This window comes from Ochotona curzoniae, unplaced genomic scaffold, assembly GCF_017591425.1.
Source record: "Ochotona curzoniae isolate NIBS_2020 unplaced genomic scaffold, NIBS_Ocur_1.0 contig_3819, whole genome shotgun sequence".
NCBI lineage: Eukaryota > Metazoa > Chordata > Mammalia > Lagomorpha > Ochotonidae > Ochotona > Ochotona curzoniae.
In genome coordinates, this window is record NW_024466004.1 from 5142202 (window position 1) to 5160014 (window position 17813).

A 17813-nucleotide genomic window follows, 5' to 3' on the forward strand; every position below is an offset into this window, starting at 1 on the left:
GTTCCAGGCTATGGTTGATGGTACCAAGGGCACGTGGGGGTTACTATTTCCCTTACTGAGCTGAGCTGACGCTTCTGTGACTGTCCATACTCTGTAGGAAAAGCCAACAGGGGCACTCACCGTCACAAGGTCTTCTGTCCTGTCCTCATGTGTGTGGGGGAAGGAAAGAGAGGAGGATGGGCCCAGGGAGCCAGCTGCCTTTCTGAACACAGAGGTGAGGCTGCTGCAAGCCTGAAGTCTGTTGTGTTTTTCAGCTTAGGATGCAGAGACATTTTCCTCTTGCCTTGACAAAGGTTGAGGTGTGTTATCATTACTATTTTTTGACTGCATGCATTTGCCTCTTGCTATAACCTGCCTTTCACAGGATGCTCACCTAGCGCGAGGAGCAGTGCTTGCACAGTGCCCCAATGAGGAACAGTGACTCATTTTTTGCCTCTCATCCCTCCCCTGGCTTTATAAAGCCTACTGACAAATGCACACCTGTGCCAGAATGAGCAAACATAAGCTTCGGGAGGTGTAGAAGTGTTTCATATCCCTTGGAAATACGAACTGACATCATGGCTTTGGTGCAATTATCGCTGCCATGCACCAGGGGAAAGTGAAGCTTTCTCCTTAGGATGCTATTGAGCTCAGACCTGCAAGAGGATGGGAAGTTCAAGTTCTAGATCACAGACTGCTTCTTCTGGTGGGTGCTTGGAGATGGCAAACTCCCAGGGAAGGGACTTAGGGTAGTTTCCTTGGCAGGGTCTCTGCTGAAACCAAGCTTCAGGGCCATGTGCAGGCACATCTTGACCAGTTCATCAGCCAAGAGAGATTGACAGAATACCAGCTGCTTACCGATTTTGCGTCTTGCTTCATTTATGCTTTCTCCTAGGGCTTTTGCTTCTGAAAATCTAGAGGAAAAACAAAAACAAGAACAAACAAGAACAAATTTTGACTTTTTTTTGTCCATCTTTTTAAAAAATAATAGCATAAAATTTTCTGAGATGGTATATGATAAAACCTTAGTAAGTAAAATGTGGTAGGCCTAAACATGGAGATAAAATTTACATTAACGAGAGGTATCACAAACTTCTACTGCACTGGAATAGAATATTCTTTCTCATACTCTCTAATGCGTTCCTCTTTCTATTGTTCTATGATGCAAGGGTACCAGAATAAAACATGGCTGTGAGATTTTCGTACCGTGATATATCAGTCACAGTGCCGAGATCACATCGCTATAGCCAAAAAAGACATACTTCAGAAGTGTGTTTTTCTGATTGCATGAAGACTGTGTTGATTCGTAATTCATCATTCCTTCACATCCAACATGCATTTATGAGGCCAGGATTGTACTGTGGTAAGGTGTAAGACACAGCCTATGTGACAGGCATGTGGTATGATATGTCACATGGGCGGGTATTGCAAAATACCAGTTCCTTTCCTTGCCTTGCCTTTCTGCTGTGAAATTAAACATACCATTGAAAGTCAATGAAAGCAAATGCATAAGGGGTGGCCACAGTAAGCCACTGTGATCCCTTGAACAAGGGTCATGCCATTGGAGTGTGACGATGGAGGACTGGCTGATCCAAGAGTGGGGAGCAGTGAGGAGAGCCTCAGAAGTAAGCTAGAATAGCCTTGGGCATAGGAATTTTTGTTATGGAAATCTCAAAATAGACACAAGATACATGGTTGAATTATGTCTTACAAATCCCTTTTGTGTTTCATCACTTGTTCAACCTTATTTCACTTCTCACCCTTCTTTGCAGCTCATTCCAAATCTTACTGATTCCCAGATGCCATAGCCTCACTTTAGTGTACTTGGTACTTTAGCTGTGTTGAGGATTTTTTAAAAAAAGATCGATTTTTTTTTTTCCAATGGAAAGGCAGATTTACAGTGGGAAGGTTTGTCTGCTGATTCACTCCCCAAGTGGCCTCAAGGTCCAGAGCTGAGCCAATCTGAAGCCAAGAACCAGGATCCTCCTTTGGGTCTCCTGCACAGGTGCAGGTCCCAGGGCTTTGGGCCATCCTCCACTGCCTTCCCAGGCTACAAGCAGGGAGCTGAATGGTCAGGTGGAGCAGCTGGGACATGAAGTAGCGCTTATATGGGATCCCGGCGCTTGCAAGATGAGGATTTAGGCACTAGGCTGCTGTGCTGGGCTGTGTTGAGGATTTTGTAAGAGGAAACGGAGGGAGGAGGGCGTTTCAGACAGGAGAGCTGCAAAGTCCAGCGTGCCCAACTGCTCGGCACTTGACGCAGAAGTGTGAGTTACGTCACTGCCATTTTCTAAATCTGTCTGCTTGGCCTGGGACTGTGGGCAGGAAGTTTCCAGGGAAAGGGACTCAATTTTCTCCCTGTCAGACTTTTGGGATGCCACTCTGGCTTCCTTTACGAAGGCTGTTCAGCTTCAGCTTAGACCATGTGTGTCATTTCCTCAGCCAGGGCCTGCCACCTTTCGGAGAGAAGTTCGGTTCCCGTGTGAGGCCATTCCAATATGATTCAGCTCAACAAGCACTTGTGGGGAATGTGGGTCATTGTGCTGGCTCTGCAGGCTCCCACTGGCCTTTGCTGCTAGGCAGGCATAATCTGAGATGTGGCTCAATCTATCCAGCAGGTGAGTGCTACCTTCCTACAGTGTTCCTGGGCGGCCAGGACTGCAGCAGTGTGGTCACCACTTTGTCCCCCTCAAGCCGCTAGGCTTTCATAGGAACGGGCAGTCACACACTGCTCAGCGACTCTTCTACGTTGGCTCCATACAGTTCAGGTTTAGAGAATCTGAGAGCAGGGCTGCAGGACGGCTGGAAGCCTGAATATGCAGGCGTCGCAAGCACAAGAGGCAGATTCCTCTGTAGTGCTGCCCAGTGGAAATTTCCACATTTGCCCAGGGGGTCTGCTGGGGTTTTGCGGATGGCAGTGGAGTATCAAGGGGTGTGGACACCTCTCTCCAAAGAGCCACCCTGCACCAGAGCTGGTACATACATGGCAGGGCAGTCTGCAGGGACCAGTGACACTCTCCCCGGCTGCCCAGCACAGAGCTAAAACAGGCTTTCCGCTGGAGAGGTGTGGGCTGAGGGCTGTGCCATTTCATGAGGCTGTTGGCAAGCAGTGGCCACTCCAGGCCACCCTGCCTGCTTGTGTTCCTGGTCATTAAGGGAAACTCTGAGAAGCCCAGCCCTGAGGGAGGAGGGTAGTGGGGGAAAACATAAAAGTGAGGCAAGAGAAATGAGGAAAAGGGGGAGGCTAGCAAAGAGGTCAGGAGGGAGGTGACCCTACCAGTCTTGCCTTGCTCATCTTGGCTCACCCTGACCCTCCACACTTCCCCACCCAGCCTAAGTGTCCTTCACTCTTTACTCCCTTCTCTTCCTCCTGTCCCCAAGGTTCTCCTTGCCTAGTGGGAGTTTCCTGACTCTTGTCAAACAAGCATGTCCCTGCACCATACAGACAGCAGACCTGAGCCCAGCATTCTTTTCTCTGGCCTTTCACTCCCATCAGGTGTCACCCTCCATCGCCCAGGGGGCTGCTGTCTCCTCCTGGAGCCCCTCTCCTCCTCTGGCTCGTTATTACCTGACCCCTCCATTTCTGCCAAGCCGACTGTTTCTCTAGATGGCTGTCTAGGATTGTGTGAGTCTGCGGTGGGAGACGAACCTGGTGCTCTGTAGTGCCCGCCGTTGCAGCCACCGCCACGGAGAGCTTACCCTACGAGAACTGCAGACTGACTGGTTTATTTCCCTTTTGGCCGTGTAAGCTCTGTGGTGAGCACTTGGCCTCCTGGTGAAGAAGCCAGTTAACATGCTCATGTCCCACATCACAGTTCCTGGATTTATTTCCTAGCTCTGGGTCCTGGTTCCTTCTTCCTGCCTGTGTGGACCCTGGGAGGCAGCAGTGATGGCTAAAGTGACTGTGCTTCTGCCAGCCACACAGGAGACCCAGATTAAAGCCAAGACTTCTGGATTTGGCTGTCAGGCCCAGGCATGGATGTTGTGGACATTTGGGAGTGAGCAAGAGAAAGAGAGCTCTTTCTGTCTCTCAAATACATCAAGAAAAGCTTCAAAATATAAGCTCCATGAAGACAGTGACCATGTCTGTTTAATTTACTTTTTAAAAAGAATTCTTTTTATTTGAAAGGCAGAATTACAGAGAGAGAAGGACACACACACACACAATCTCCTACCCACTGGCTCATTCTCCAAATGGTCATAATGGTTGGGGCTGGGCTAGGCTGAAGCCAGGAAACAGGAACTCCATCCACATCTCCTGCTTGAGTGTCACAGGCCCAAGCACTTGTGCCATCCTCCATTGCTTTTGTAGGCACATTCCCAAGGAGCTGCATTTGGAGTAGAGCAGTTGGGACCTGAACCTGTACCCATTTGGTACAAGTGTGGGAGTCATAGGCAGAGGCGTAAGCTCCTACACTGTGATGCCAGCCCCTGTTTAACTCACTCTTTTCATCCTGGAACTTAGGCCAGAGGCTCCTTGCCAGGAAGCATTTCACAGGTAATTTGTAGAATAAGAGGAAATAAACTGATGAGTGAGCGTGTGTGCAAAGTCAGCACACATGGGAGAAGAGCATTGGACTGGCGGTCAGTCAGCAGCCATGGACCAAAGGCCCACTCCACTTCTCACTGGCGGCAGCGTGGGTGGGGAATCAGCTACCTCACTTAGATGAGGATGAGATGTCTTTCGGGCTGTATTGATGCAGCAAGGACGCACATGGAGGCGTGCTTTGTGTGTGTGTGTGTGTGTGTGTGTGTGTGTGTGTGTGTGCCTGGCAGCGGGTGTAATGGCCTGTGAGATAGGAGCTACCTGTAGGCAGCATTGACCACACACAGCAAACTGGTCAAGGACACTCAGCATGGCTGCCAAGACTTCATTTGTTGTGGAAAGGTGAGGTGAGGTGGAATCTTGAGTGACTTCCAGGAATAGCTGAGCCTGCCATTTTACTCTTGGCAGATGGAGCCTCCTCTGTCACCACGGTAGGGGGTGGGTAGCAGGGGAGAGGCTAGGGTGGAGGAGATGCGGTAGGCTTGCACCTGTTTCCGCCCCAGGGTGGTCAGAGCCACACACACGGCTCTCTAGGGACTGCATTAAGCTGTAAGGCAACGAGAGGGGCTGATGTTCATGACAGGGCCTGCTGGGTACCCAACAGCTGCAGCACTCACACTTTTGTGTCAGCTGGAGGGCCTACTTCAGGCTCTCTGGGTAAGTGTGTTGTTAGAGGGCAAGGGGCCCCTGCAGTGTCCTCCTTGTTCAGGATGACTATTCACAGAAAATACCTACTCCTTCTAACTTGTGAGGGAGAAAGAAGAATGGATCTCAGGCACCCACTTCCTGTCCTGCAAACTGCAGTATAGTACCTGGCTGCCTCTGCTTCACCATAACGAAGAGCCTTACACTTCTGATATGAATGCCCCTTTCTGCCTCTACCTCCTCTGGGATGACTGCCTGTCCATCTCCTGGGCAGGGCTTTGCCCAGCTTTGGGAGGCCTGGCACCCACTCTCTTGCCTCTAGGAGGCTCTGGGTAATTCTCAGGCCATGTTCTTGGCTGCTAAGGCTGCTCTAAATCGATTTCAAAAATTCCCAAACAAACAAGCAAAAATGTACTCTGGGCACCATTTGGTGATTTTTCTTTCTTTCCTCTTCTTCTTCTTCTTTTTTTTTTTTTCTGTTTTAAAAACCATGGGGATGCTGAGAAGACTCTAGCCTAACCTCTGTTCTCCAAGTCAACAATTCCAGTTCAGCACACAAAAGAATAAACACAAAAAAGAAAAGAAAAAAAAAACAGAGGGGTAAAATAACAAAGGTTAAACCCAGAGTCTTATTGGAACCAGGGAACTGCTATTTGTCCTGGGCACCATTTCCAGATGGTGGCACGGGATTTCTCTCCACTCTCGCTCCAGCCTTCCAGGTTTCAGGGCTCCCGCTCTGTTCTGTGTCTGGAGCCGAGGGGTGCTTCTCCTGCCTCTGTTCCCTTTATCCACACCTTTGTTTCCAAGCATAGTTGTCTCCTTCTTTATTTTCTTGTTGAGCTATTTAGTGGGTATCTGCCGCAGGAGGACATGTGGCAGCAGAGAGGTGGTTGCGCAGGGCTGGCCCAGGGAGCTGCCAAGCGTGGGCTTCCCAATCTCCCTCCCATTCATTATCTACTCCAAGCATGAGTCATGCCTGGAGAATACTGTGATTTGGAATTGCAATTTCTCTGTTTTGGAAAAAAAAATCTGCTTAAGACTTGGCTTGTATGCTCCAAGCACAGCAGAGGGCAAACATCCTATTCGTGTGCACCAACATCTTATTTCTGTTGTCACAGACAGGCAGTAACTTTGCCTGACTGGAGGGACCAGAGCTTACTGAATCTGTGCAAAGTGAAAAGGAAAAGAGAAATCCCTGTGGCAAGTCTCATGGGTGGACAAGGATAAGCATTCATGGTTCCCTCCTGAAATTCCCCTATTAATTCTTGCCAGAAGGGAGTGGAGAGAAAACATTGGAGGGGGCCCTGGGTTTAGTAATCCTGACACTGGGGCATAGAACCTACTTGCTATAGGCTGAACTAGACCAGGGCTTTTGTGTAAGGGTGATTGGCTCCAGTGTCTTTCTGTGGCCCTCTTCCAATAGGATGTCATAACAGCAGAATGGTCAGACTGCAGAATGGCTTGGTATTAGCAGTGAGGCATCAAATGGGAGATCAGGCCGAGGGGGTCTGGATGCAGAAAGGTGAGACGGAATCCTGGAGCTAGGAAACAGCAGCTGAATGCCAGCTGAGCTCTGGTCTGGGTCTCTCAGCTCAGGACCGACTGGGGCTCCTGTGGCTGTCCCACTTGGGTCCTCCCCTGCATGAGAAGGAATGGCAGCAAATGCATGGACAGGACCGGGGTTACTGGAACACCACTCCCCAAATAAGAGTTGCAAAAGTCTTCATTAGGGGAAACCTGTGCAGCTGTCCACACATGAAACCAAATTTTCTCTTGGTCTCTGCTGCCTTAAGCAGTCATGAGCACGTGATCTCTAACCACTGAAAAACCTCCATGAATGTCAACAAAAGCCCCAATCCTAAGAAAACGGGCAGTTTCTGGGCTACACCCTGCTGATGCCGAACTATTCTTTAATCCTTGGTGTGACCGTGACTTTCAATGGATGTAGAAATTATTTTAAAATGTGGATCTCGGACCTGGTGCAATGGTTCAATGACTAAATCGTCACCCTGTATGTGTCAGGATCCCATATGGGTGCCAATTCATATCCCAGCTGCTCCACTTTCCAATCTAGCTCCCTGTTTATGGCCTGGGACAGCAGTAGAGGACAGCCCAAAGCCTTGGAACCATGTACCTGCATGGGAGACCTAGAAGAGGATCCTGGTTCTTGGCTTCAGATTGGCTCAGCTCTGGTCATTGTGGCCATTTGGAGAGTGAACCAGTGGATAGAGGATCTTTCTCTCTGTCTCTCCTTGTCTCTGTAAATCTGCCTTTCTAATGGAAAGGTGTATTTATTTATATTGCAAAGTCAGATATGCAAAGAAGAGGAGAGATAGAGAGGAAGATCTTCCGTCCAATGATTCACTCCCCAAGTGACCGCAATGGCTGGAGCTGTGCTGATCCCAAGCCAGGAGCCAGGAACTTCCTCCAGGTCTCCCACATGGTGCAGGGTTCCAAGGCCCTGGGCCATCCTTGACTGGTTTCCCAGGCCACAAGCAGGGAGCTGGATTGGAAGTAGGGCCACCAGGATTAGAATCAGTGCCCATATGGGATCCTGGCATGTTGAAGGCTTGAAGATGAGGACTTTAGCTGCTAGGCCACCATGCTGGGGCTCATCTTTTTTTTTAAACAAAGAAGCAAAGAACAGGTGCAGGGTTTGGTGTTCCAAGACAATAATTTGATTGACAGACCCTTCCCCCATATTCAGAACAAGGGGTGAGGGAAAGTCGCAGTCTCAGGTTGATGAGAAGTCAGTTACAATGTGACCACTGCATGTCAAGTTCATGGTGTTAGTCATAGACCTGGCCCCAGAAGCTGCTCACCGTAACAAACCTGGGATGATGGGGGCTCACACACATCAAAGAACCATGTGGGCTGGACATACTCAAACATGAGTCTGAATGAATGCCGTGCCTTTCAGCTGGGCTGGGCAGATGAGGAAGGAGGGAGGAGCAACTTTGCTTCTGGCTGGGCTGGTGGTGCCTGGGGAGGCCAGCTGTAGCCTCAGATGGCCTTACCTCTGCTTCAGAATCTGCTTGTTGTCATCGATGGTGATGCTGTCAGCGTGATCCCTCTTGAAGGTTTCAAAGGCCTCCTGGCGCCCTAGAGACATCTCCTCTCTCATTCCTGTTTGGAGAAAGAGAGAAATGCCTTCAGTCACAGCATCAGGAATCTTGTGAATGTCCCTGTCGTTCTGCTCAGACCCACAAAGCCAGCCTTGGCTCAGAGAAGCACACAGCAGAGTGCTTCTGACTAGACAGGTGGCCCCAGGCTCTTCCAGCTGGCTACTGAGCCACTGGACCTTCCAGTGACACCTACTGTGCCCTGCAGGCCTGAGCCTGCACCACCACGGGACTTGGGGCTAGGGTGGGGCTTGGAATGTTGGGTCAGAGGAAATGAGAACCAGAGAGGCAAGGCCAGCACTGCCCAGCACATCTGTAAATGCACTTTATGCCATTGTTTCAGGCCACGCTGCGCCCTACTTTCCTGCTGTGCTCCATTTTGGTTTGCTGTTAAATTGTACACTGAGTTACCAGGAATTTAGTTCAAAGGATGACAATCCAGACAGATACAGAATCCAGGAAAGTCTGCTCCTGGTCCCACATAATGATTCATCCCTGTTTCCTGTGGCTGGTGAAGGGGCACAGTTCTTAGCGCAAAGTCAGACTCTCACTGGGAAACCCCAAGGCCCTGGGCTCCCCAGGGTGTGTCTATCTTAAGTGTGCTGCATTGCCATTGTCAATGTAGGCTAACACTCAGTGCTGGGTCTGGCTCAGAGTGCAGATTCTGAGACCTGGAGTTAGAGCATGAGAGAAAGAGATAGAGATAGAGATAGAGAGAGAGAGAGAGAGAGAGAGAGAGAAACAAAGAGAGAGAAAAAGAGAGAGAGAAAGAGAGAGCAAAAGAGAGTAAGCTGCCACAGCAAGCAGGGAGCATCCTTGCACCAGGCCCCCTTCCTCCCAGTCTCTCAGGTGAGGCTCTGGGCAAGCATGTGCGTGCCTTGGAGCCCCTCCATGACAGCTGGGTTCACAGCCAGGTTGTAGACACATCTACGGTCCTTGTTTCAATGTTCCTGCCTTTGCCTCTTTGGTCTGCGTGACCTTTCCCTGTGTTTCCATCCAGCAAGTCTATTTATCTTTGAAGTCCTGGATGAATGTTATTATCTCCATGAAGCTATCCCTGCCGCTCAGGCAGCACAAAGCTTTCCCCGTCTTGTGTTTCTTATCAACACACCTGAACTTGCACAGCCCAGCAGCAGACCCTGTAACTTCCCATGACAATCCTTTCTGGCAAAATGTAAGCTTCTCTGGGGGTAGAGATAACTTTTTTTTCAATCTGTAGTATTTTGTTCAGTATCTGGCACTCAAGAGGTGCTCAGCATATGTATGTTCCATGAATCGGGTCAAGCACAAGGTGAGAGTGATGATGTACTTTGGGCTTCCGGCCCTGGGAACACAGTCCAGGGCTGGCTCGGCTTACGGTTGAGGCCTGGGGTTCTGGAGATGCTTACATCTCTGCTTGCCTGGAAGCAGCCCGCTCTGTCCCCTGGCCTAGCCTCAGTGTGAGGAACTGGACCAGCCCAGCTGACACCAATTTGATGATTACTATGATAAAAATAGCAGCATGAAGAATGTCTGAATGGTGAGGCACACAGAGACACCCCCACCCTTTTCCAATAAGAAGCAAATGGCCATGACTCGGTTCTGTCTCCACATCTGCCTTGCACACTCCGGCAGTGTGTGTCGGGGGCGGGGGAAGCTGGAAAGGAGTGGGCATGGCAAAGAGTTCTTGTGAGATGCCAAGAGGTAGACCCCAATGCATGAGAGGCAGTAACAAGGTAGACCCTGTGCATGAGAGGCTCTGTGACAGTACTGTCCCCAACAGGAGCCCAGGGCTTTATCCAGTTCACCTCCTCCTCTGTGCTCACTTCTCCCATGGTGATAACCCAGGGTTGGAATACAAGTTCTGGAAGAGGGAGGTTCCACAGAGATGCCTCTGAAGCTTACCTGGGGGATCAAGGCAGATTGTCTCCCCCAGTGGAGGTGATATCATGGCTTCTGCCAAGCAGGCAGCAGCAGGGGTTGGGGCTGGGATGTGGAGAGTTGCTCGAAGAGCTACAACAGCACAAAACTCATGCTCTCTCCTCTCTTGGCTTTGCTTTCCTGTAGAACTGCTGGAGCAGAGGCTAAGGGTTTTCAGGGACTGTAGTTCTGTTATAGCGATGGGATTTGGGACTTGAAGAGTGAAGGGCACCCCTCTGTTGGGGTCTTCCTCCAGGTGTGTAGAGGCCTGGGCAGTGGAAACAGAAAGACACACTGCAAAGAGTATGCAGAGGAGAAAAACCAACCAACCAACCAACAAACAAACAAACTCATCTGGGATCATCCTGTTAAGAATCTTGAAGGTCCTGCTAAGAAGGCTGGGGCCAGAGGTACAATTCCTTAAACACGGGTCACAGTGTTCAACCACTGAGGACATCCCAGAATCCACATCATGGGAAAGCGACACTGAGACTATTTAATACTTCTGGTGATAGAAAAGGCACTGAGGAATCCATCAATGCCACGGGTTTATCACCATGAATGTGACATTGATTTTTTTTGTTGTTGTTATCTTGGCAGAAGTGTTCTGGAATTAGTGATGCAGTGAGTGACCCCTGGCACCAGGGCTGTAATCCTAGCAGCAACCTACCCACGGAGCCAGCTCTGGAGGCCAACGGGAGTCGACAGATTGAACCCAAAGCCCCAAGGTAGAGCAAGGCCTGGATGCCTCTGGGACTTCTTGGTAGGATGTTTCACAGAGCACAAGACACAGAGTCCACAGAGGGGCTCAGGGAGGGACTCCAGGGGCAGCTGTCGGGTGTGAATCCTGTCTGCATCCGACTCGGTCAGAGCCCATTGACTGGCCCCTCCCTCTGTGCTAATAGACCAGTTCGCACTCCAGTTTGGGGTCACCCTCAAAGTTAATGAGCAACTTCTTTACTGTTTGAGGCAAAATTACCACTTCCTTTTCAGTCTGGGAATTTAGAAAGCAATCCTCCACCCCTCCACCGCCCAGGCAAGTTCTTTTCCCTATGCTCACATTGCATGTGCCAGAAAAAAAGAAAAAGAAAGAATAGAACAAAAACACCCATTGAACACCCGCCTTGCTAATGAGACAATCACCTGTTTGTTTATTCTCTCAAGAAGTATTTATTTATCTTAGGAGCAGTGCTAAGCCTGTGATAGGCATGTGAAAAATCAAACACGCAGATTAAAGCTTTGATCCTTGTGCTGAAAGCTCAATGTCTGGTAAGGGAGAGAGAAAAGTGGAAGAAATAATTATAGTGAGTAGTGAGGGTTGCTGTTTGCTGTAGGGAGGGTAGGCGGTGTTCAGCCCTGGGAGACATGGAGGAAAGAAAGTGGGAGAGAAAGAGGAAAAAGGCTGTGGTGCGGAGAAACATGTGCCCTCCATCTGGAAGGACCCTGAAGGTTGAAGCAGCACTGCACACACAGGGAAGATATAACAGAAGAAGCCAGGTGGAGGGGGGAGGGCTGGAGTGTAAATCAACAGGGCAAATTGGGGAGCTGCATTATGGCGTAGTGGGTTGAGCCACCCCATGCTACGTCAGTATCCCATATTGGAGTGCTAATTCAAGTCATGGCTGCTTTGCTTCTGATCCGACTCCCTACTGGTGTTCCTGGAAGAGAATGGACCAAGTAACTAGACCCCTGTCACCCACTTGGGACATCTGGTTGGAGTTTCCGGCTCCTGGCTTTGACCTGACCCAGTCCCAACTTTGTGGTCATTTGGTGAATGAACCATCAGATAGAGGATCTCTCTCTCTCTCTGGTCTGTTATCTGGTAGGAATGATGTAGGAGTGGTTAAAAAAATGAGTTTCTTATATACTTTATAATGGTGCTGGGTGCTTTGTTTTCTTTTAAGATTTATTTATTTTTATTTGAAATGCATAGTTACAAAGAAAAAAGGAGAGACAGAGAGAGCATGAAAGAGCAAAAGAGAGAGAGAAGCATCTTCCATCCACTGATTCACTTCCCAAGTAGCTGTGATGCCCAGAACTGGGCCTATCCTAAGCCAGGAGACAGGAAATTCTTTCAGGTCTCCCATGTGGGTGCATGGACCTAAGGTCTTAGGCAACCCTCCGCTGCTTTCCCCAGGACATATACAGGAAACTGGATGGAAAACACAGCAGCCAGGACTTTAAGCAGTGCCCATATGGGATGCCAGCAATGCAGGTGGAGGCCAGTAAGCTTTTTGCTGAGAAATCACCAACCCCTGGGTGATTTCTTATATATCATTCAGTTATACTTCCCATAGTCTCTGCTAATGAATTTTCAGATGAGAAAACCGAGATTCAGTTAAAGAAGTGGCTGTAGAGGCCAATGTTTGCGGTGTAGCTGAGTAGGCTGCTCTCTGTGTTGTTGGGATCCCATATCAGGGTGTGTAGCTGCTTCACTTTTCATCCAGCTCCCTGTTGATGCACTTGATAAAGCAGTGGAAAATGGCTCTGGCTCCTTCCAGGGGGCCTTGGGCCCCCGACACTCCAGAGGGAGGCCTGGATAGAGTTCCTTGCTCCTGGGTTTGGACTGACCCAGTCCCAGTCACTTGAGGAGCGAACCAGCAAATCGAAAATATTTTTCTTGTGTTTTCCTCTCTCTGTACCTCTGTCTTTCTGATAAATAAAATAAACCCTACCCTGACTCATTTTTAAAGGCAGAATTTTTCTCTAAGATCAATTTTTTTCTAAGGAAAGTCTGGAGTGGACAAGGCTGATTGGTGTTCAAAATGGCTGGTAGTAGATTTGCCCATGAGGTCACATCATTCTTGATACTTCTCTTGTCTAAAATCTTGAGTTTTCTTCTATTTCACAGGAAAAATCATCAATTTTGTTAACTAATTCCCTAGTTGACTTCATACATCAATATATTCTATTGTCATTTCTAGAAAATTTTAAGTTCCATGATTTTTAGCTTGGTTTGTTTCAATATTGTTTTTTTTTCTTTTTAAAGATTTATTTGTGTAAAATTTGGAAATACAGAGTTTGGTGGGATGTGGAAAAGAGATCTTCCATCCATTGATTTTCTCCTCAAATGGCTACAGTAGCTGTGTTTGGGCCAGGCTGAAGTCTGAATCCTGGGACTCAATTTGATTCTTTCACATGATCTGGCAGTGGATCAAATATTTGAGCCATCTACTGCTGCTTTCCAAGTTATATCAGCAGGGAACTGAATTGGAAACGAAGGAGTTGGAACATGAGTAGGAGTTCAGATAGGATGCTGGTATTGTAGATGGTAGGTGGTTTAACTTGCTGTGCTACAAACAGGCCCCTGATGTAGTATCTCTGGCACCTGGATAGTACCTAGAGTACAGAAAGAAGTCCATCCAATGTCTTTGGATGGATGCATGTTATAAATGCCGAGTGTTCTTTCTTTTGATGCGGTGTTCAAGGATGGGCTGGGGGAAATGGACACATTCATTGTGCATTACTCACTCTTCCTCCAGGCTCTTGGTCAGGACCATGGTCTGTAGGGTGTGGTTATAGACACTCAATTCCTTCTTCTCACTGCCTGCCATCCCAGCCCACCATTAGAAATCAACTATAATCCTAATTTGCTTTCATAAAAATGTAGCTACTCTTGACAATATCGCTATTTTAGTGATAACAAAGAACTGCATCTTTTCTTGATGATGAGCTAATACTAAGTCCTGCAAAAACATTTGAGCAGCCTTCAAAAAGTTCACAGAGAATGCATATTATGAGAAAAAAGATCTTCATTTGGATTTCAATTTTGTTTCTTTGCAGCAAAATAAACTCATCTTTTAATTCCATCTTCCTATGGACATTTTGCAATGCCCTGGTCAAACCTACCTATTTCTGACTTTGTTTAGTCTGCCAGGCACAGCTCCTCAGAGCTCAGGATCCCAGGAATCCTGACCTGCCCTACTTGTTTGTGGCTCTCAGTTGTTTGCTGTTAGTAAGTTTCAGCCATAGGTTTCAGCACCGCATCCCAGAAAACACAGATGCTGAAATCACATGACTACTTGAAACCTCTAGGAGAAGGGCTTCTCAGTGTTGAGGCTGAGACACATAACGTGGCAATTCCAGGTGGTGGGTTGGATGAAGAATAGTTACCAACAGAGGCATAACCTCTTCTGGAGTTGTGACACTTATTAAAGATCACTTAGGTGGAGACAGCAGCCAACAAGGGACTTCCAGCATCAGCCTTGGCGCTGAGTTTCTGAAAATATCAGACATATAGACTCTTATGTGCTGGTCCCTTTATTCCTTTCTTTATGCTCTTCTTTCTTTTCTTCTTCCTTTTATTCTCCCTTTTTTTCTGTCATCCTGAAATTCAGTTTCTTATTTTGCTTAAGAATACTAAATCAGTATTTTTGGAAGTCCTTCCTGCCCTCAACACAGGGTTCCATGGAAACCAAATGGAAAGAAAAAACACCGGAAGTGGAGAGTTTATGCTGCTGCCTCTGGGCCTGCTGTCTGATTTCCTGCAGTCTTGGGCATGGGGACCAGAGCTTACTTTCCTGGCGGCTCCCAAACAACCGACTGCTGCTTAAGCTATTGCTTAAAAATTGACAGAAGTCAAATGCCTGAGAATTGTGTTATTCATGCTGAAAAATGATTTTCTAGTCACACAGCCCAATCTCTCATTTTCCTTGGGAGACATTTATTCATGTGGAGTTTCAGTTCTCTCTGACTGCTGAGGAGAATAGATGGAAGGAAGGCCATTAGGAAAAATAGAAGAGTGAGAGGTGGTGGGTTTAAGTGGGGAGGAGTGTGGAACACACTGTTGAACATTAAAAGCTTGAGAAGGCCAGAGATGGGGTGGGGGGTTTGATGGTGGAAGCTCTTGTGATGAGGATGGTTCTGATACAGAGATGTGATGAATACCTATAGCAAGTACGAGAGGGTGGGCACACAAGAATAAGAGGCAGTGAACAGGGGAGAGGTTTATTTACTTTTTTTTTTATTAAGACATCTGACATAAGGTTCTTCTACATATACTGGAATTCAGTAAGTGTTGACAAGGGTGATAAATGCACAAATAGCCTCATGTTTAAAAAAAATAGAGGAGAATTGCACCTCTGAGTACATGGAGAAGTTAGGATGAGTGGATTGATGGGAGGAAGAATCAGCGAAGGTTTAAACAGAGATGAGGTAGAAAATATCCAGAAGGATATAAGTGGTCAGGGAACATGAGGGGAAAGGCAGAAGTAGTCCTGCCCTTGTGGGAATGGTGAATGGGGACAAGGTTGTCCCTGTAACTAGGAAAAGGCAATGATGGCTAGTGTCAGAAGCTCTGGGATGAAGGCGGCAACTGCTAGAATGGGAAGGAAAGAAATCCTTGATGTTGGATTGGGTAAATGCCTGGGATAAGGAGATGCTACTGGGTCTTGAGAAGAATGGACCATGTGGGATACTCTTTTCCCCTTCCCGCCACAGGGGAGGATGGAGTCATTTAGGAAGGAGGAGTCTGTGGGAAGGCTCTTGGAAGACAGGCATGGCCAAGATGTGGCCCTGTATTTCCTCTCTCCTGCCTCATGTCCATGGCAGGTATTGCCTATCAGGCACCATGTTTTTTTTTGCTAGGGAAACTGATTAGTGCATTAGAGCTGACAGCACAGCTGTCTTTGGGCAATCTCTCCAGCCCATCATCCCTGCCATAGAAGCTCTTCCTTTAAAAGATGGCTTCCAGATGACTAACCAGTCAAATGACAACTGTCATTTCCCTGCAGCTCCTACTGTCACTTTTGTCACCCTTGTGCTGCCTGCTCCCGGCACCTAAGGAGCTGACATGTCCCCGGGGTGCTGTGCATCCTTACTGGGTAGGAGTTTACTCTCCCCCAGGTCCACACCCTTCCATCCTGCCCGTCCTCTTGTTCCACAGTGTTTGCTGCTCCCCTGTCCCAGCCCAGCTCAACCAAATGAAGTGCATGGACCATTTGAGGGTATACCCTAACATGCCTGAGTCATGCAGGACAGTGTGCGGTAGATGCTTCTTCAGTCTCGGTGATGCGGGTCACCGCACAAAGCAGTGCTGTTTGCCATGTTTCTGTTGAAAGGGCCAGAAACAGCCCAGCTGCAATTTGAGGGGTTGCCGGGTGGAGTCCGGCAGAGTGTGGCATCTGAAGATGGAGGGGAAGAAGAAACCGCGTAGCCACGGCCAAAGTGGCTACAGATGTGAAGACCAGAGATCAGACATTTAGGGGGGTAACCAGGCATAATCAATCAACCTGCTTCCTGCTTTTGATGGGCAGCTGCTGGAATGAGCCAAGTGTCCCTAGGCTTTGGGGTTAAAGGCCTATAGTTCAAGCAAGGTGATAATCACCTGGGCTTAAAGTCCTTGGATCAGGATGTGCCTAGGTTGCCACATGAAAGATGTTACAGAAGGACCTTTAATTAGTAGGTTCTTAGGCTGGTTTGGACCAGGCTGCAGCACAGCAGGCTTGGCAAGGGCACTAGGGAACGAAGGGAAAAAAAAAATCTGAACTGGAAAGCCACATAAACCTTAGGAGACCCACCCAATAGCGGCACCACATTTAAATCAATCAGATGGGTTCTTGGACTCCTGATGCCAGAAATCGCACATCCTACCAGTCGTCCACACAAGCCGGGCAGTGAAGGCAGACGGGACTGGGTGGAGGAAAGGGGGCCCTGTGCTCAAGGCGGATCGTGTTTTTCCTTTCCCCTTGGTAACTGTGTCTGGTTCACCCTCCTGCTGTGGTTTGGAACTTCCCCTGAGCAGGTGAAGACAGGCCCTGCGAGTGTCCCCGAGGAATGTGGAGCCCTCAGGAGGAGTGGCAGTTGCTTGAGGGCAGCTTCCTACTTGCAGCTCACTCTCAGCTCTTTGGAGGGTGGTCCTCAAGGCCATTGTATAGAATAAAAACCTCACAGTCCCAACCTGGCATCTCGGGCTTTTATTTTGTGAGTGTTCTTCTGAGGGAGACCCATGGTCAGGCGCGCGGGCCCTGGGCTTGGAAGGGAGCCTGGGTCATGCTGGCATGTCTGTGTTTTGGAGTTAACTCAGAAATCTGGAGACCAGCAACATTTCCATTAAATTAGAAAGCAGGCTGCGGCTCCTGCTGCCAGGCCAAACACATCTGTGGAGCCTCTTCTATTGATTGTAGCCCATAGATGTGGTGGCCCTAAAGAGCCTTGGGATTCAATTCCTTACTCACTATTGGAGCCAACCTTGGGAAGCTGGGTGTGAGTACATCTGGGCTTTGAGTTCTGCAGAACCTAAGTTCTACATGGTTCTCAACTCCTTGCAAAGGACAGGTTAACTGGCTTCACTGGCTTCTGTCCTGATGTATAGCCCTTGACAATTAAGTTAGTTAACACACCCAGCACTTCTCTTCCTCTTGTGCATGTGTGTATGTGTTTGGTGAGAATCTGTAAGACTTACTCATTGTAAATACGGTGCATATAAGACAGTGTAATGCATGTTTAACAAATGCTGCCTGTCAGATTCCACAGAACTTCATAACTGAAGGTTTGTTCCTTTGACTGACAGTTGCCCACACCCTGTCCTGCTGCTGGCAACTCCCACTCTATGGTTTTTATTATGAGCTCAATTTTTTTTTTTGAAAACACCCTTTGTGGATCTTTGTTGCTAAGTGAAACTC

General features: G+C 48.3%; 1 protein-coding gene across 1 annotated transcript in view; it reads right to left on the reverse strand.

Annotated features, from left to right (window-relative positions):
* The window catches only part of KIF6 (kinesin family member 6), a 361582-nt gene that overhangs the window by 67929 nt on the left and 275840 nt on the right, over window positions 1-17813 (reverse strand). Inside the window, exons 14-15 of the mRNA XM_040983056.1 lie at window positions 8188-8296; window positions 838-893 (exon numbers count right to left, since the gene is read on the reverse strand). Coding sequence (XP_040838990.1) covers window positions 838-893; window positions 8188-8296 — 165 coding nt within the window. The remainder of the gene's footprint in view (window positions 1-837; window positions 894-8187; window positions 8297-17813) is intronic.